This window comes from Onychomys torridus, chromosome 4 (assembly GCF_903995425.1).
Source record: "Onychomys torridus chromosome 4, mOncTor1.1, whole genome shotgun sequence".
NCBI lineage: Eukaryota > Metazoa > Chordata > Mammalia > Rodentia > Cricetidae > Onychomys > Onychomys torridus.
In genome coordinates this window covers 30,587,929-30,609,155 of record NC_050446.1, presented here as the reverse complement: position 1 = coordinate 30,609,155, position 21,227 = coordinate 30,587,929, and the positions used below count along the sequence as shown (strand labels likewise).

General features: G+C 43.1%; 1 protein-coding gene across 11 annotated transcripts in view; it reads right to left on the bottom strand.

The window, feature by feature from the left end:
* Nucleotides 1-21,227, bottom strand: part of Fmnl2 (formin like 2) — a 287,932-nt gene that overhangs the window by 42,553 nt on the left and 224,152 nt on the right. For all 11 annotated transcript variants that reach the window (XM_036183681.1, XM_036183685.1, XM_036183691.1 and 8 more), the window contains 2 exons: nt 17,357-17,433; nt 15,873-15,966 (listed from right to left, as the gene is read on the bottom strand). In XM_036183681.1, coding sequence (XP_036039574.1) covers nt 15,873-15,966; nt 17,357-17,433 — 171 coding nt within the window. The remainder of the gene's footprint in view (nt 1-15,872; nt 15,967-17,356; nt 17,434-21,227) is intronic.

Below are 21,227 nucleotides of genomic sequence, written 5' to 3'. Positions count from 1 at the left end.
GGCTTGGCATGGGGTGTTTGTTTGTTTGTTTTGTTTTGTTTGGCTTGGTTTTTTGAGATAGGGTTTCTCTGTGAAACAGTCCTAAATGAAAACTCACTGTAGACCAGGCTGGCCTCAAACTCACAGAGATCCGCCTGCCTCTGCCTCTGAGTGCTGGGATTAAAGGCATGAGCCACCATGGCCCGGCTGTATGGGCTTTTGAAACCTTAAAGCTCACCCCCAGTGACACACTCCTCCAACAAGGCCACTCTGACTCCTACAAGGCCACACCTACTAAACCTGTAATCCTTTCAAACAGTTCCACTCAAAGATCTGCCTGTCCTACCTAAGTGCTAGGATTAAAGACATGTAGCTTTGGGGGCCATTCTTATTCAAACCACCACAGAAATAATAGTAAATTTTGTGGTAAAGATGCCTCCCAAAGCATTGTGGTATCCTGGCATACACAACAGAAATGGACACTAAAAAGAGCTTTGAATGTTTGTCTTTAGAATACTTCATTCTGTGAGCAAAGAAATCCAGGTGAAGAACATGTGTGCTATGAAACAGATAAGCATGTCAAAAACTAATGAATTAAATACCTTCCTATTTATAGCTGCTTGGTGAATCTGCACGATGTCATGCCACAGACATGGATAGGAAACCATGAAACTCCTGCATGCTCAGATTCAGACTGTTCCTATACCACGCCTTAGTAATGAATTCAAGTGTCAGCTCTCTGACACAGTTCCCTAGGAAGCAGAGTCTCCTTCATTTCTGCTACGAGAGAAGCAGCATGCAAACCAGACGCACATTGTGTCTGTGTGACATGAGCGGTCATTAAACAAGTGTAGTTTACAATCCCACAGGAAATGGGAAGGTGTGCGTGGGAAGGGTGGTAAATGCTGTGTCCCACATCAAAGTGAAGTTGCCTTACTTTGCACGATGCTCACATCTGGACCACCCTATATACTGGGTCAGAATAAGCCCAACATGGTTGAGAGAGCACACCTCTTCTCCCCTTTGAACTGGCCTAGTTTGGGAAAACTGGTGAAAGAGTAAGATGTTGGCTTCCTACTATCTTCAGCATTTATACACCGGCCATCGGGAGAGTGATATGAGTCATCAAAACATACGGCTAAAGGCACTGAGATGGCTGAGCAATAAAGCCCTTGCCACACAAGCCTGACGACTGGAGGCCAAACCCTAGAACCCACATAAAGGTGGAAAGAGAGACCTGTCTCCACAAAGTTGTCCTCAGACTTCCACATGTGTGCTGTAACACATGTGCCCACACACAGTCCTATACATGCAGAAATGTAAAAAGTATATGCCTACAACAGAAGCAGATTTACACACAGATATGACTGTATGCCATGTATCACAGAATATAATTTCTATCTGCCAACAAGACCTACATAATGTAAGAAGCAAAAACACTTAAGTTAAAAAAAGTTATACCAGGGGCCAGCAAGATGGCTCAGCCGGTAAAGGTGCTTGCTGCCAAACCTAACAATCTGAGTTCAATACCCAAACTCTACATTAAAGAAAGAGGATTGTCTTCTGACCTCCAGTTATATGCTATGGCACGCATATCCATAATCATGTGCACGGACATACACACACACATACACACTAAATAAATAAATAAATAAATAAATAAATAAATAAATAAATGAATGAATGAATGAATGAATGAATGAATGAATAAATAAATAAATAAATGTAATTCTTGTTTGATTTTAAAGTACATTGTTGTAACTAAAATTTGATAATGCTGACCTTCTTTTTTTGAAAGAAGGTCTCTCTACACAGCCCTGAATGGACTGGAACTCACTATGTAGACCAGGATGACCTAGAACTCACAGAGATCTGTCCGCACTCTAGCTGGGATTAAAGGCATGTGCCACGAAGACTGACACCATTCCTGACTTTCACATTCACCACACTGCTGGTTCCTCCCCCGGCCTTGGCTCAATTCTCCACACCCACGGGAAGGACCTGGGGAGGCAGGATTGTATGGAGAGACCCTAGGGGCTTCAGAAAGACCAAACAGACTTGGAAGGAGCTCTCCCATGTACTGTGATAGTCCACCAGGAATGAAATGGCCCCTGCTAGGAGTGGGGCCAGCAGGAATCAAGTAAATAAGTGGACAAACTACGGTCGACACACTTGAGAAGCAAGTGCTCTGCTATGAGCTAAGGGGCATTTTCATTACAAATCACTGTGTGGTAGTTTCACTGAGAATGGTCCCCATAGGCTCATAAATTTGAATGTTTGGTTCCCAGTTGGTGGACTGTTTAGGGAGGATTAACAGGTGTGGTCTTATTGGAGGAGGTGTGTCACTGGGGGTTATGTTTCAAAAGTGCACGCCATGCCTAGTTCTCTCTCTGGTGTTCTCTTCTCTCTCTCTCTCTCTCTCTCTCTCTCTCTCTCTCTCTCTCTCTCTCTCATGTTCTCTCTCTCTCTCTAGCTAAGGCTCCAGCACCATGCCTGTCTACCTGCAACTATGCTCCCTGCCATGATGATCATAGACCAAACCTCTGAAAATGTAAACAAGCCCCCAATGAAATGCTTTCTTTTATACGCTGCCTTGGCCATGCTGTCTCTTCACAGCTATAGAACAGTAACAAGACACTGACTAATCAAGACAATATGAATAAAATCATCAACCTGGATTAACAGAGTAAAATGAACATGCTTATTCTCCAACTCCAGACCATAGACTTCAATCTGCTAATGCAGCCACTGGCCACCCACACTTGTAGGATCCTGCCTAAAATAACTGCCTCTCTTTGTATCTTTAAACTCTAACACTGCTGGAAGTGAGGTGCTGTGAGGCCAGAAATGGGGCATCTCTGTCACATTAAATGAGATCTTTAAACCTGGGCCACACAGCTACCACTTCGCCACAACCAAGCTGTTAGTTCAGGCAATTAATTTTCACATCTTTGAAGCTAGATTGTACTTCTGGCTTTCAGGCCATGCTTTATGAAAACATGGGGGTAGAGGCAGCAAGATGATTCAGTGGGTAAGGGCGCTTGCTATCAAGGCTGAAGACCTGAGCTCAATTGCCAGAACCTACATTGTGGAGAGAACCAATTCCTACAAGTTGTCCTCCAACCTACACATACACACACACACACACACACAATGGGGGTGGGGGGATAAAAAAATAAGAATTATAGAACAATTAATGATAAAGAAGCCATAAAGATTACAGGCTATAGAGGACTCCAAAACCCAGGGGAGTGGTGGAAATCAAGCACTCGTGGGCAAGGCTTTGCAACTACCTCTCATGTGGGCCTACTGGCTTGTCCTGGGCAGCCCATTAGGGTCTTGGGGCAGGGAAAAAACATCTGACTTAGCGTGTTCAAGCATTAAGGCCCAACTCTAGCTCAGCCCAGCTGGTTCACTCCCACCTGGAAAGTAGATAAATCCTGCCTCGCTCAGATAAGGCAGCCTCTCCCATGGGAAGTTGAGACAGCCTCACTAATGAGAAACAAGCAAAAGTATACTCCCTGCCCAAGTCACCACTCTATTCTCCAGCATCTGCTAAAAGCATTTCTGAAGGACTCCCAAACATCTGGATTATCCCAGGGATCTGGATGCCAGGGATTGTGGTTTAAACTATCTTTAAAGATGGGGAGGAGTCTAGGGATGACTTCCCTGGAGGCTCATAATGGAGAGAAGAAGGCATCACTGTAGCTTTGTAATAAACAGAATTTTCTTGCCAGTCAGATGTGGACTCCTAGCCTTCAACCCTACCAAGGTCACTAGCCTGTGCGGGTACCCCGCCTCCCTGCCCCTGAGCCCAACACACACACACTAGAGCCTGCTAAAGGCCTGACTGTAAATGCTTCTGAGTCAGTTCTATAAATTTAAGGGACCCTCACTTAAGCATTTCCTTCTCGCCCTGTTGCCTGGCATCTGCCTCAATACTTTCTTTTTCTCTTGCCACAGTAAGCTCCTGTGATCTGCAGGGCTCCCTGCAGGAAAGCACCATTGAGAGGCAACCTCTGTTATGCCTGATTGGACTCCCCTTTGGGTCCTGCTAGAGAACAGAAGTTCCATTTTCTTCTTTAAGAAGCAAATAATTATTTTATCGTTATTTTAGCTGAAAAGCATCTCTGACCTTCTCTTGCAGACACCCACAGTCTGAGGGTGACTGACCCTTAGTGCCCAACAAAACCACTGTTCCAAGGTGTTCTGAAGCTGCCAGGACTTTTTCCTTCATACATAGACCCCAAATGGCTGTTGTGATAGAAGCAGACCTCCTCGCAGGGCCTCCTGGAGGCTCCTTAGAATTTAAGAAAGAAATGTTCACACTGGAACACTTTAAAATGGAACTTCACCCCAACAAAACACAAATGGAGTCTACAGTGTTGTCAGCCTCCTTAGCAAAGCACAGGTCTGTCTTGGTTGCAGAGACACCTGAAGGAGAAGCTGATGTCTAACTAATACTAAACACTCCTGTGAAAACTTCAGTCATTTCCAGATGTTTCCAAACAGCCAGATGTTCACAGGCAGACACCTAAAGCATCCAGAATTAATTTCTACTGTGCTACATAAAAAATCTTGACAGAAGAAGGGCTAGTGACATCTCCAAAGACTGACACATCACAACTTAAATGAGAAAGCTATCACCGCACTCCTACAGAGAGTGCACGAGCATCCACAGATAAATGCCACATCACAAATGACATTGTTTAGAAGCATTCCCAGTAGCCAACTTGGATCTCTTTGGTTTCAATGAGGCCTAAATGTTGTCCTCTCTCTATTTAATTATGTACTCATCAGGTGCATCCTCCGAGCACACCCCAGTCAGGTCAGGCAGGGTTGGGGGGGAACACATGGCAATTCTTTAGTGGTTGCTGCATGCACTCTCAACCAAAGCAACAGCGCATCACGGGTCTGGAGCAGCACTTTGAGCATAGACTCTGAGACCCAGGGTGGAAGCTGTCAATGCATGCTCTCCCCACACTCAACTGCCCACAAATTAAAACCAACAAACATCACCCATGGATTCAGAGCCCTTGACTACAAAGACCTGATGTTAGATTGGCCAAATATCTCAGACCAACAAGATGAAAAAGCTTGAAGGTAATTCAACAGTGGCTCCCATCTCATCTTTCTCCTACACTCTTCCATACACTCACTGGACTTTAATCACGGAATCTTGCTCTTAGCCAAATGGATCCCCTTCTACCCAATGGATAATGGATTTGGGCAGCGGTTCTTCAAAATGGTTTGTGAGCATCAAGGACTCTGTGGCCCTTTTATAGCATCTGTGAGTGTTTTTATAATAATAAGGTGCTACTTGTCCTTTCTAGCTGGCATGTGCACTGGAAAAATAAAATCAACAGAGATGAAATGGGGAATGAATAAACTGTGCTACCTTGGCAGGAATCAAAGTAGTGGTGCAAGGTTATACTGCTCACCAGTGTACTCACAGCAGCCACACAGTCTCTGCCTTGATTTAAGAAGCAGTTTCACTTAAGAATATACTTGATGAAGCAGTAATAGTATTAATTTTATTATACATTTTTACATAGACAAAATGAGAATTTTACATGATGAAATGAGGTCCACTTAAAATAGTCCCACTGTGCACACGGGTCCAGTTAGAAAAAACATCCTGGCTCTGTCCTGTTGCAAGGCCAGCTCCTCATTTTTCCAAGTGAGAATGAGGGGAAAGGTGGCAAACCGAGGGCTGGGCATGGTTAAAGGTGCACGCCTTTGACCCCAGCAGTGGGCAGACCGGAGGGCAAATCTGTGCTTTGAGGCAAGCTGGGTCTACACAGTGAGTTCCAGGACAGCCAGGCTACACAGGGAGATCCTGGCTCCTACTCCACCACCCCAAAATGTAACAAACTGTCATTACTCAGACTTATATTCTTGGTAGACATATTCTTGAAAAGGAACTTCAAAACAACTGGTGATATTTTGTAGCTAATGCTAAAATTTGAGCCTCTAGTGAAAAATGGGAACTTTGGAAAATTTTCACTCTCCACTGAGCACATGGCAGGTTCCTTATCTTTAAAGATTCTTCTGAATGTCTGGTAGTGATAAGGAACAGGGTCTTTTGTTTGTGTGTATGTGTACACACACATATACACACACACACACACTACACTATGAAATATGTCATTATGTACAAGATCTAGATAATTCAATTAATCCAAATTTTCAAATGACCACTAAATATTGCTACAAAATTATAAATTAAGGTACAAGACAGGCAAGGGGGTTTGGGTACACTGTGCAAACTCAGTACCATGGCTTCAGATCCACTTGTAACGAGCGTTTAAAGGCACTGCTGGTTCTACATTAGTAAAGAAGAATATTGATGACTACTACATGATGCTATTAAATACTTCAGGCTCTAGCTCTAGACTTTCTTCCCCTACTTCAGCAAAAACACAAGTGACTATAAGCAAAAGTGGATTTAAGAATTGTACCTTCTGGCTGGACAGTGCTGTTGGCACATGACTTTAATCCCAGCTGAGGCAGGTGGATCTCTGTAAGTTTGAGGCCAGTGTGTTCTATAGAGTGAGTTCCAGGACAGCCAAGGCTACACCGAGAAACCCTATCTCGAAAAACCAAAAATAAACAAACTAATAAATAAGTACCTTTTATTAAGCTATGCTTTTTGGTTTTTTGTTTTGTTTTGTTTCTCAAGACAGGACGTCTCTATGACCTTGCTTTGTAGACCATGTGGGCTCAAACTCAGAACCACCTAACTCTGCCTCCTAATCCTGGGATTAAAAGTATGTACCACCATGTTTGGTTTATTAAGCTAGATTTTAAAAGATATAGAAACATACCAGTGTGAGTGTTATAAACTGAACTGTCCCTTGCCCGAACGTGTATATTGACACTCAATGTGACTGTAGATAAAGAGTTTACAAACCAATTTAAGAGTTAATTATAGTATGAGTGCAGCTGAATAAAGTCCTGTGGTGTACAGTGTTTTAATCCCCCAGGATTGTAAGAAGAAACGGGCAATCCTCTTCAACATGAGGTAATTGGGGAAGGTGTGAAGGCCAGAAAGTGAGTACTCTCAAAACACAACTAACTGTATACTGGCACCCTTGTCTTGGGTTTCCAGTCTACAGAATAATAGGGAGATGACTCTTGTTTTATCAGGCAGCCAGACTATGGCATTCGTCAGCTAACTTGAGATGGATGAAATAGCCCCATTTTCGCAGATTTTAAATGAGTCTATACAGTCTAAAATTATCATATAGTTTTTATTTTGTTATTTTTCTTTTTTACGTATGTGAGTGCTTTGACTGTGTGCATGTCTATGTACCATGTGTGTATCTGGTACTGAAAAATGTTAGAAAAGGGCATTGAATCCCCTGCAATTGGAGTTACTGACAGATGTGAGCTTCTATGTGAGTGTTAGGAGTCACACCTGGATCCTCTGGAGGAGGAGTCATTGCTCTTAACACTGATCCATATCTCCAGCCCCTATTTGTTATTTTTCATGAGATACATGTACCAAAAATGTCTTTGTAAATTATAAAATGGTAAATATCAAAGCATGATCTGCATTTTAAAAATCTTTTGGGGTTCTTAGCATTTTAAAACATAGTCTCACTATGTAGTCTATTTTGGCCCCAAACTTAAGATTCTCCTGCCTCTCCAGTGCTGGATATAGCTATGTGCCCTGGTACAATCCTCTTAGAGTTTTGTGTGGTTGGTGGAGACAGGGTTTTGTACATGCTAGGAAAGAGTCTAGCAATTTATGCTGCATCTCCGGTGCAAGATATGAGCTGAATTTTTTCAAGCATTATTTGTTTAGTTAGGAGGTTGTGTTTGTTTGGTTTTTGAGACTGTATCCCAGACTAGCCTTGAAATAGAGGCAAGAATAACCTTAAACTCCTGATCCTCCTGTCTCTACCTCCTAAATACTAGAATTACATGTAATGCCACCACACCCAGACTATGGAGTGCTACAGATAGAACCCAGAATTTAGTGTATGTTAAGCAAGCACTCTATAAACTGATCTACAGCCTCAGCCACCCATGATGTGCATTATTAAAACCCAAACCTGAAAGAGAAAATAAATGGACAATCAGTGATACGATTTCTTGCCAAAGTCAGAATCAACCACACTATATGAAGAACTCCTGAGTCTGTTCTGTCTCCAGGAAGATGAAGCCACATCACTGAGATTGCTAGAACTTCCTTCAACAGAAAGAAACCCTTCTCCAAGCTTGAATGTTTACCAAGACCGAGTACAACCCCACAACCCCCGCTTGTTTAAGATGTGTGCATCCAGATCACATGGGGGCTCATGACAAGACTGGATATTCTTTGCACAAAGTTTAGATTCCCAAGCAAGAAAATGAGACCATACAGAAATGGCTCTCCCCATGCGAGAGATGCAGGACTCACATTCCCAGTTTGGAGACTCAGACTCCGTCAATTGACAAGCAATTTGCTTTGTCCTGGGAGGCTTGACTTGTTACACGTCAAGAGTCAAAACCAAATATGCAAGGAACAAAGAGAGAATCATCTTTGCTAACGTACTAACTGTATGCCTGACACCCGCACGCAGGAAGCACTACTTACTTGATTTACACCTATTCCTGGAAACAACCTCAAAATGGAAATGCAGTGCTGCTCTTGGTAGCATACCAGCAAACCTGGGAAACCACATGTACAGCTGGTGCATTACTGATGAGGAAGGAGCCCTCGCTTTCCACAGCCAACCAAAACAGAGCCTGCAGCTCGTGTTACCATGATTGGCTATTTCCACCCTCAGTGACGCAGAGCCCAGGGGTAAGAGCTGTAAAAGACCTCCACTTTAAGACCGGTGACTGTTGGAGTTCATTTTCTTCTATAGAGTGTCTTTCAATTATGAATGAAAACTAAGTATGACTATTCCCTTGGCAGAGTGATTCGCTGAATGAGAGAGTTGCGGAGGAGACTCAAGTCCCATTGTCAGCGAAGAAAAAATGGATGCTGAACTACCACAGGCAGAGCAGAGTTGCAAGTATAGTAGGGGTGGGGCAGGAGTGACATGTTGAGCTTAAACAAGGCCTGCAAAGCTCAGTCATTCAACAGCTACCCAAGCCAGCAATGCTTCCACAGAGAAGCCCTCATTAGTGGCAGGACTAACAGCACACTCAGCAGGCCCAGCTCATGTTTGCAGGGATAGAGAACAGAGACTTTAAATGAGACTTGTTGCTTCTCGCTGTGACCCACAACAGAGTGGACAGAAAAGAGAATTGGGAAAGCTCATCAGTACAGTTTGCTGTAGAGGGAATGTGGTGTGCCCCCGAAAGGCACATATGCTAAAGGCTTGGCGCCTAGAAGATATGATTAGCAGGCACTGTGGACATACAAGTAGGGTATAAGGGTAGCTCTCAGTTCATTGTGGGTAGGCCCAAAGAGGAATGCAGAAGCTGGCCCTTTCCAGTCCTCATTGAGTTCACAGCATAAACAGTTTGCTAGCCTATGTGCTCCTACCATGATAGATGAGACTCACCAGGGCCCCAAAGCAATAGGGTCACCTGATCTTGGACTAAAATTTCCAGAAGCATGAATGAAAAGAAATCTATTTCTCTTTATAATTGTGTCTCATCTTTCATTATCATAACATGAAGCTGAGTAACACCAGCATAAAGCCACGTGATCTACTTTAAACTGTGTTAAACGGCTCACACCTAGCCTTGGCCATGTGACTTCTGTTGTCTTTAAATCAAAGCACCTATTATACCATCATCTTGGCTAGATTTTATGGCTGCAGTCAAAGAGGCACTGAACTCCTTGGAATTATTATACTGTAGCATGCACAAAGAAATTTCATATAGAATAACAAATTATGGAATAGCTTGACTATGGGAGACATCTGAATTCCAGAATTTAGAAAATAGGAAGCATCTAAGTTCCTCACCACACTCTCTCTTACTAGGTGGTGTTCTGTAAAATGGGCCACAGATATATTCTGACTTACATTTCCAATCTCTTTGTTCCTAGAATTTTCTCCACCAAATCAAGTCCCTTTTTTAACTTAAATGTTATTGGAAATGGAGGTTTGATACAGGGTTTCTCTATGTAACAGTCTTTGTAGACCAAGCAGGCCTCAAACTCACAGAGCTCGACCTGCCGCTGCCTCCTGCATGCTGAGATTAAAGGTGTACGCCGACGCCACCACCACCACCCAGCTAAATCCTTTTTCTTTTATTTTTTATTGTTTATAAAGGTTTATTTATATTTAAAGGAGGTTGATTATAAATGCAATCGCTTTCTAAAAACAAAAAGGGAATAATATAGATATGATAGGATGAAAGGGTAGATCATTGAATCTACATTTAAAGAGCAACAACTTCTTTAAAATGTTTTACATTGCTATAGATTTTAGTTTTTTTTTAATTTATTATATTTGTGTTTTAATTTTAAACACCAGCCATGGGTTCCCCTGTCCTCCTCCATCCCTCCCCCACTCCCACCCTCCCCCCATTCCCTCCCCTCCATTCCCATCTCCTCCAGGGCCAAGCCTCCCCTGGGATTCATTTAAACCTGGTGGATTCAGAACAGGCAGGTCCAGTCCCCTCCTTCCAGGCTGAGCAAAGTGTCCCTGTGTAAGCCCAGGGTTCCAAACAGCCAGCTCATACACTAAGGACAGGTCCGGGTCCCACTGCCTGGGTGCCTCCCAAACAGTTCAAGCTATTCAATTGTCTCACTTATCCAGAGAGCCTGCTCCAGCTGGGGGCTCCACAGCCTTTGGTTCATAATTCATGTATTTCCATTTGTTTGGCTATTTGTCCCTGTGCTTTTCCAATCTTGGTCTCAACAATTCACCCTCTTACAGTCCCTCCTCTTTCTCGACAATTGGACTCCTGGAGCTCCAACTGGGGCCTGGCTGAGGATCTCTGCATCCACTTCCATCAGTTATTGGATGAGAGTTCCAGCACAACCGTTAGGGTGTTTGGCCATCTGATCACCAGACTAGGTCAGATCAGGCTTTCTCTCATCCATTGCCAGCAGTCTACAGAGGATATATCTTTGTGGATTTCTGGGGCTCTCCAGCACTCTGCCTATTCCTGTTCTCATGTGGTCTTCATTTATCATGGTCTGTTATTCCTCGTGCTCCCTTTCTGTTCTCGATCCAGCTGGGATCTCCTGCTCCCCTAAGCTTTCTTTCCCTCAAATCTTGCCCTTCATTACTCCCACTGTCGTCCAGGTTGTTCATGTAGATCTCATCCATTTATCTGTCATTGGGTGATCCCTGTGTCTTTCCTAGGGTCCCGTTTTCTAGGTAGCCTCCCTGGAGTTGTGTAGCAGTCTAATGAATCCAAATGAATCTCAGCTGAACTGTGCTGCTCAAAAGCCTAAAAGCTTAACTGGCCAAATGCTAAACCAGCCAAATGCTTAACTTAGTTCCTAGTCCTCAGGCCTTATATACCTTTCTACTTTCTGCTATCACTCCCTGGGATTAAAGGCTGAATTTCTGGGATTAAAGGTGTGTGTCACCATACTTAGCTGTTTCTAAAGTGGCCTTGAACTCAGAGATCAGCTAGCTCTGCCTCCCAAGTGCTGGTATTAAAGGCGTGCACCACCACCGCCCAACTTGTGCTATGGCTGGCTATGACCCATTTTCTAGCCACCATTTCTGGCTCTGTTCTAGTGGCTGTCTGTTCTCTGACCCCAGATAAATTTATTAGGGTGCACAATATTGTGGGGAACACAATACCACCATAGTACAAGCTGCTTGGGAGAAAAGAAGGAGCATGACCAGAACTCCACAGTGCTGAATGTGGCTCAGCTCAAAGAAGCATCCGCAGGCTTGCCACAGGCTAGCCACATCCACAACGCTGCTCTTAGGCTCTCTTGGATATCTGGTTTCTTGAGCTCCTTCATCTACTCTCTCCTCTGTATGTTAGAGTAAGATTCTGCTTCTTACAAAGAAGACCCTGAACTAATTCAAACACCAAAAGTGCTCCTATAAATCCAAAAGGGTTTCTTTCTATTTCAAAGATTCAATGCTCAAAAATGTATACAGCCTTGCAACTAAGAATGAACTTCAAGAAGAAGGTTGTCTTTTCATATGGCTAGCCAAACCAATAAGGAAAAACAGATGGCCCTTTGTTCTCACCCTGGTCCTCATTTCGGAAGCATAAATTTTCATGAGGAGACACTTCAACACCAAAACCAGATGTGTTAATTTCTTTTATTTAATCATTCTTAGAGAAGAAAAATCTGAGAAGAACAGTGGTTACCTACTAATGATCCAGTCTTCAACCATTCACACTACTGTTTTAGGGTACAAGCTGCCATCTGAAGTTATATCACTATAATTCACTCACCATCACACAGTGAGGTAATAAATACATAACCTTGCTTAGTAATGTCAGCCTTAGACCCAACCTCACCACAATAAGCAATATCCCATAAAAATGGGTTGATATCCTTCAGATTCCATTAAGCTGTGTGCCCCTATTTCTAAATATATACTTTAGATGTGAGAACACAGCTGGGCAGTGATGGCCCACACCTTTAATCCCAGCACTCAGGAGGCAGAGGTGAATCTCTGTGAGTTCGAAGCTAGCCTGATCTACAGAATGAATTCTAGAACAGCCAAAAATATAGAGAGAAACCCTGTCTTTACAATCTGGTAAAACTGAAGTCAGCGGCAGGAACCTGAGATGGAAGGAAAGAATCAACTCCCACAGGTTACCCTCCGACTTTCACGTGTCCATCACGATGTAAGCATTGGTTTGACATTTCCTCCATACCCTCTCAAATTCTCCTGATCTAGCTCTCACACACACTCACAATAATAAAAAATAAAAGAAGAATGACATTGTTGGTATCTTTAACGTTAACCAAACCATGAGAAAGAAGGGATCATAAGGATCAAGAATGAAAACATTCTGCTTCGTTTTACATGTGTGTTAACTTCTCCAGCTGCTCAAGAGAGGGAGGAAATAATTCCTGCTACACACTAAAGGTGAGCAGTTGCTGGTGTGGATAGCACACTTTATCATGGGTGGCTCCATGCATGTTCTCCACTGAACAAAACCCTGTCCAGGCATCCTGCAACAGAGGGATGATGTTTCATAAAGCATTGGCACCAAGCTTCCCTGAAGCCACAAGGGTCCAAGGACATCTCTGGCTAAAAAGACTAAAGAAAAACTCTTTGCTATGATACATAATAAAACAACTGACTCACCTAAAGATAAGAGAAAAAAGAAAGGAATTTGAGGAGCAGTGCGCTGAATGACAGTATATTTTGTCCGCAGGCAAATGTGGGCAAAGAACACACAAATATGTGGGTGCTCAGCCACATGATGCAAAGGTGGAAGCCAAGAGAAACAGAACCTAAGCCACCAGAACGGATAAGGGATTCCAGAAACTGGTGCCTTTGTTAAGGCTTTAAACACAGCCAAGTCATAATTTCACCTTCATCATCACCTGCCAGTGACTGGGTTTAGGACTTCCTTTTACTTCAGCTAAGCACATGCTATCCCTCAATAGCTACAACACACACAATTTTGACACAGAAATCCCTGACACAGGAAGATCTGACTCGATTCTGCATGTATCTGTGTGTCTGCTTTGAATAAGTATGAGAAAACAAAATGGAGAGCTTTAATTCAAACTGACATAATTTTAATATATAATTTGACTTACAATATAACCACAGGGTTATTAAAGCTATATTACAGGATATGAGATCTATTATGACTAAGGTCATGAATAAATATATAGTAAATGTTTCCAGTGTAGACAAGATTTGGCATGTGATATTCTCAATATGATATTGAAATAGTCTGTGATGTTTTCAAGTGTGGCCTCATGGTAAGGACTTGGGGATTATATCAACAATATATGTTATTTACCTTGCATTTTAAACACATCCTCCCAAATACACTTCCTTATTTGTAGATGTAAAATATATATATATATATATATTTATACATGATATATAGACTCACAAACAAGCATTTATTCTGACCCCTGAAGTTCACTGGTGTTGGAAGCCAGATGTGAACATAAAGATTCCCTATTATTTATTATCCTCTTAGAACTCAGGTATGGTTTCACTACCACTGAGGCTAAATATTTTTAAAGGCATTATTTGGTGGTCTCCTCAACTGGCATTAGCAGTACAGATACGCATCAGAATCATTAAGCACTGGCAGAAAGAAGAGAAACTGGCCAAAGCCCACTGCTCAGAGGTTAAAAGCTCCCTAGCCATAACAGAATCACAGCACCCTACCCCCTCTCTCCAGGCAGTCAGGGGGATAGCTCTGAAGTCCTGTCAAATTCAGCATTTCCTTTATTTCCCTCAGGAAAGTCACAGACACCTAAGAAGTTCAGAATTAGAACAAATGCTGAGCCTAGCATGGCCACTGACTGACTGCCCATGTTGCTGTGGGGATACCAGCTACCTGAAATTCTTCTATAAAATTAAACCATTAAAGATGTGTCTGTAGCTGGTTCTGCACTGGTGTATAGTTGGTGCTCAAGAAACATATTCACATCCTTTCTAGAGACATTCAGAAAAGATGACAGAGCACCTCTGGAAGCCCCGAAGGGAAGCATATTTAAATTAGCTTGGCTTGAAGATTGATTGGTTGATTGATTGATTGATTGATTGATTGAGACCTGGTCTCTCTATACTGCCCTGGCTGTCCTGGAATTCACTGTGTAGACTGGACTGCCCTGGAACTCACAGAGATCAACCCAGCCTCCCGAGTGCTGGGTTTAAAGGCATGTGCCACCACCACCTGGCTAGCTTGAGTTTTAATGCAGAAATATTTGGAATTAAAGAGTATTGCCAGGCTAAGGCATTCCTTGGCCAAATATCCTAACAACCTGGAGCTCTGAGTGCCTTCAACAGTCTCCCAGGGCTGTTTGTAATTTTCCCCACTCACAGTGGCCTGAGATGTGGCATAGACAGGAGGAATATAGAGGCAGGCAGTCTGTTTGGCCACAGCATTGCCTACCACCCCAAAGGAAAACTGGCTACTTCCTTAGTCGAGATGCCTTGATAGTAGCTATGTTCAATAGCCTCTGTTTCTGAGCTCAGTCTTCCCTCCCACTAGTGCAGGAACCTGAGCCTAGGACTTTGTACATGCTAAGTGAATGCCATACTACCTACATTGATACCACTGAACCATATCTCCAGCACTCAGTCTCTGTTTCAACCAAATACATCTGCTGATTTGTTGTTGTTGGGTTCTTTCTTGTTTGGGGGAACACTAGAGTCTCGTGCAGCCCAGATTGGCCTAGAACTCACTATGTAGCCAAATCATCACTTTGCATCTTCTCCACTCACCCCATGTCCTGCCCCAGTGCTTGGTATCTCAGGTCTGTGTACCTCCATACCCAGTTTTAAGTTTTTTCTTTGTGTGTGTAGGGGGGGGGCAGGGAATACGTTTGTGGGGGGAGTGTTTGAGCATGCACTCATGTGAGTATGTAATAGCACCTCTCAGTTAAGATTATAAAATCCTATGATGGGCGTCCCTATCTAACAGGTGTGTGGGTTTTACATAAATAGCATCCAGCAAAGCAATGAAAACAAACAGGATTTGGGAGAATTAGGATGAAAGAGTTCATAAAATTTACTGGAATTTACACTATATAAACCTCAATTCAATGTGTGTGTATCAAAGCCTGTTTGCCAAATGACTGTTGCCCATGCTCCAAAGGAAAATGAACACTGCGAACAGTTTTAATATGTGACGGCAACGAGACGCCCCAAGAAAGCTTCATTCAGCCACATAAGACACTTAAAACCAAAACTCAGTAACGCCTCAAGAAAACCCGCTGTCTGTGTTCCCTTAGTCCTAGAATCAGTGAAAAGGCAAGCTGCTCTATTCAAAGATGTGAGACATTTGTGTACTCTTATCAAAACTATGCATCCTACCTCCTTGAAGTTATCAAAAGCTGATAAAATGATTTCATGCCCGCCTCTGACAAGACAAACGGCTGCCAGGAGCTCCAAGACGAGAGCTTTTGTCCTGTCAAAACAAGAGGAAAGAAAAATGTAAGTCACTGAGGAGACATACTGAGTCAGCTGCTCCTTCCAGGAAGAATACTCAAGGAATCGAGCACTGGCCTGCACATCCATTAACATTCAGTAACTGAAGGGCTCCAAGCACATTCTGAGACCTTCCTGAGCACGCAATCTGCAGTAAATGTGGAGTGCGTGGGGGTGGTCAGTTTCAACTGTCTATAGTGTAACATGACAAAATTCAAAATCAACTGGAATTAATGCTTTGTGTTTCACTTTTGGAACCAGAGCCATTAAAAATCCCACATGACGAGTTTCTAGTATTTCTTCTTCTTATGCTGGAGACCAGGAAAGTGCCAGATTACAGCTGAATTAATAGGAAAAACATTTTCTCTGACTCAAGAAAATAAAGTTGCATCTGAAATCAATTTGGAAGAAGAAGCTAGAGATGAATTCAAAGTTTGCAAATAAAATGTGAAGAAAGAAACGGCATTGTTTCTTCGTCCTAAGACTACTTTAGTATTTCACCTTTTTTCTAGAATAAAAACTACTGCCAACCTCTTAACAAAGACTGTTCTGATACTCCACAATGTCGACTGTCTTAAGAAAAATGACTTCCCTGTGGTGGAAGGCAGGAACAAGGAAGCATGACTATTTTGGATTTTAGTAAACTGCAAAAGCAATTACAAAACCAAAATATCCAATATGTGAACGAACTTTACAATATGTACTCCCTTTGAAATTAAAAGGGCTAATTTATAATCAGAGGGGTTTTTTTTTAAAGAGGAATTAATAGTTTCTAGGTAATTTTTCTGAAGAGAATATCACACAACTAAAAGGCAGAAATCACCAGAGGACAAAATAATTTAACAATCAAAAAGCAAATCGTGACTAAAATGGCTACAATGTGTGGTACTTGGCCTTGACAGTGCGTGGAAAAGGAAATGATGCACACACAGTTACTGTGTTTGTGTTTCTTTTTTGGTTCTTAACTAAGCCACATGTGTGAAGGTATCAAGAGACAGAAACGGTAAGGATACGGTGGGCTGCTCAGTTTTCATGTTAGCTGGTGTGGCTAAACCCTTACCGGTAGGTACTCTGATCTCCATGCCTGGGTAAACTGGCAACCTAATCCTGCCCACCAAAATCTTCAGGAGAGATTCAAAGAACAGGGTGCCCAGGGAACAAAAGGTAAAACAAGTGAAGGACAGGAGCTGTCACCAGTGCTCAACTCTGCTCCCTACAGGAGTTTAGCTAGGTCAGAGGGAACATTCTACACAGCCGGTCTTGCTTGGGGAAGCCCCCTGGAAGACTTTCAATCCTAACACGGTTAAGTGTTGACTAGCCCCCTGCTTCCCTGGTAAGACTGAGACTTGAACATTACAAAAGATGCTTACCTGGGATTCTTGTTGTTCAAACTTAGTGCGATCTCATTGACAGCATGTGGATGAGACATGACCATGTTGAAACCATACTGAAATGCAGAGAGGGATAGGAACGCATTACAAGCTAAGTCAGTGTTGATTGAAAACCAAACACTTGGGCTGGTGGTATAGCTCAGTGGAAGAGTTTGCCTCCCATGAGTGAGCCCCAAGATCCAATCCCCAACAGTGCTAAAACCACTGACATTTCTACTTCATGTAACTCTTCACTTCTAGAAAGGCAGCTGAGCTCTTAGCACACCAGTGCAAGAACATACTTCTTCCCCCAAATTTTTGAAGACACCAGCCATTGTCAGGGGTACTTTGCTCACGGGCATCCTTCCATTATTTATAAATGAACAATGTGTTTTTCTTTATTAAATGAGTGAAAAGCCTCTACTTTAGTGATTTGAAAATTGTATACTCATCAAATCACTGTGAAGACCAAACAAATCCAAGCCCTGGTTAAATTCCCAAGAGCCACCCAGATCAGCTTACTCTGCATTTCAAAGACAAAGCCCAGAAATCTGAATATTCCAAGCATCCAGGATGACTCTGCCATGCACCTAGGGCTGACCATTCTCAGCTTCTACTCCATCTCCCCACTACTCCTCTGGCAATGGCCATTCAGATGCACATTTCTCTACTACTCATATAAACAAGTCAGTCCACATCAAGAATCTGGATTCTGATAAGCTGGACAACTACTGCGTCTTCGTCATCGTTGTCATCGTTTTGTTTTGTTTTTTTCAAGACAGGGTTTCTCTGTGTAGTTCTGGTGCCTGTCCTAGATCTCACTCTGTAGACCAGGCTGGCCTTGAACTCTGAGATCCGCCTGGCTCTGCCTCCTGCTATTGTGTCTTGTAAATGCACACACAGATTTAAGCTTCTTCCTCTCATGCTGAGTAAATACATGCAACCAATGGACAAGAGAAAAATGAGAAGAAGGAAAAAAAAACAAAAACCTTTGAGGCTGAGGCAGAAAATGACATGTTAGAGGTCAGCATGGCATATCTAAACCAAACTTTCTAAAACTCCTGGCATGTTAATCTGCCCAGCTTACCTCCTCTCAGAGATAAACAGGTCTCTGCTCCAATCTGAGGCCAGCCCTCCACTTGAATCCCTGACCTCACTTCCTCTCATCTACTCAAGAACATTCTATGAGCCAGCATGGGGAAACACAGCTGCAACTCTAGCACTTCGGCTGGTGCAGATAAGAGAGGATCAGGAGTTCATAGCCAGCCTGGTCTACCTGAGATCCTGTCTCAAAAAGACAAAAGCAACCATGCAACGTACTTAAAGTTCTACATGCTTATTTGTCTTTCTCTACTAATTCATTATCATTAGAATATATATAATGCAACAGAACCCTTGCTTGACACCACAACCTGTGTTCAGCTACACCTTCCCATTTCCCTGCTAGCCTTTACAGCAAAGTCCCTTCAAAGATTTGAAGTCAGGCAATGGTTCTCAACCTGTAGGTCGACCCCTCACCTATTAGATATCTTGCATATCTGATTATATATTATAATTCACAACAATAGCACAATGACAGTTATGAAGTAGCAACGAAAATGACTTGATGGTTGGGGGTCCCCACCACATGAGGAACTGCATTAAAAGGGTCTCAGCATCGGGAAAGCTGACAACCTTGACTCTCAATTCCTCTGAGTGTGTGCTCTGAAAGCCACTCCGATGAGGCCTTTCACCTCCCAGCCCTGAGACTGCTCTTGCTGGATCACCAGGGATGTGCACTTAGCTGAAGCCCCTGGACGGCCCTCATTCATCCTGCATGACTTATCAGGAGCATCAGGCAGTGCAGCACTTCCTCTGGCTGGCTGCTACCCTCTTGGCTACTGCCCAGACTTTCTTCTAGGCTTTTCTCTCTCCAAAATTTAAATGGAGTGCCTTTTAGGGCTCATATTAAGGACTTCCTCTCTACAGACTAGCCCAGGATCATACCATTTTATGCTAATTATATTCAACTATCTATGTCCTGCCCACACCTCCACCTCAGTATTCAGACTGGCTTATCCAAGTACCCACTTCAGATCACTATTTGTACGTCAAATAGATATCTCAATTAAAGTCGGCCAAATGGACTTCCTGATGGATGATCTCTCTCAAACCTGCTCGTCCTGCAGTCCAGCAGAGGCAACTTCATGTTATAGCCCCAGGATGAACTCTTGGCACCTGCTCGGTACTCACCTTTGCCTTCAATACACAACCAAGTGCTGTGGCCCTTACCATCCATCCAAAGAGATCCAGAATGTGGTCACTTTTCTCATCTCTCCTTCTATCGTTTTGAGCCATACCACCAAAACTCACCCAGTCACTGCCAGTAACCTCTGAAATAGTTTACCTCCTCCTGCCTCTGTGCCCACAGGCCAATGCTAAACACAGAAGCCCTAACAATGCCTTTAGAGCAAATGTCACATTATGCCCTCAGAATGCCTTGCTCGTTTTCTGATGGCAACAAAGCCGTGTGTTTCACTGGCCTACAAGATTCAAGATAATCCCTGTTGTTTCTGCTGTCATCTTCTCTTTTCCTTACTCCTTCTGCCCCAGCCAAGCAGACCTCCTTCCTGCTCCAGGACCTTGACACTTGTCCTTCCCTCTGCCTAGACTCTTCTTTCTCTACTAGCCCTTCCTCTATTCGCTGAGTTCACTTACTTTTCGGAATCGCTACCTCCTCAGTGACACTCTCATAGTGGCCAATTTACATCTGCATATACAGTTTGGGCACTTATCCCTACTTCTGATTCCTTTTTTCTGTGGTAGTTAGCAATAATAATTCCATGGGTTCGAAGCCTACCTGGATTCAAACTTGGTACAACTTATTAGCCATGTACTGTGGAGGATATTGCTTAACTTCTCAGTTTTCTCAAGAGTAAAATGGGGAGGTGACACTACCAGTCCCCCGGGGATGTGTGGCTGCATGAATCTGCGGCGAAAACCTGCCAAGTGTGCCGTGGAGGTGGCTGCCTTCAGTTCTTTCCATCATCATGATCTGAAATGCTATACACTTTAGCCGTGCAGTCCTGCCGTGTTTACCCTCTCTGGAAAGTGACCTCTTGACACGGTTTCATGGACTGCAGCATTCTCAGAACCTACAAGACAGTCTCTGTCTGGTGAAGCACTGAAAACCTTTCATTGGTGGGGAAAGGCCAAAGCATGCTTGCCTTCACACATTCCACTCACACTCCAATGTTGGGTTTGAATGCTAACCTGGACCCTCATATATCTAGTCCCCAACCCAGGAATCTGAGGTTTAAACCATTAATCCATTTTTTTATTACTACCCCACTTGGCTTATGGCCCTGTTCATTTACCCTAGATCCTTCAGGCACTCATTTTCCACTGTGTTGTAGGATTAACCAAATGCATAATGCTACACTATTTGCCAGACTGAGGTCAACCCATAGCATAACCACCCAAAGCAGGAGTGTGCTCTTCTGACATTGTTCCACATGCTCCTTGTGGAGGTCAGGAACCACTGGTGCTAACACACCATAACTATAACCTCTTGATCAACCACCACATCAGCTAGTGCAACAGATACCTCATTACTGCTGTCCAACAGTACTCACAAGTACAGGCTTACTTCCCATGGTGCTGGCAAACTTTTACCAAGTAATGTAGGATACAGTATCACAACATGATAAATCATAAATACTAAAAATACACAGCCAAGGAACTAAATATTGAGCATTAGAATGAATCAGACTTTTCTGAATAGAATCTCGTTAAATCATGACCTTCACTTCAAAGAGTTATATAAACACCAACACACACAGAGACACAGAGAGAGATAAGAGACAGAGAGAGTGAGAGACAGAGAGAGATC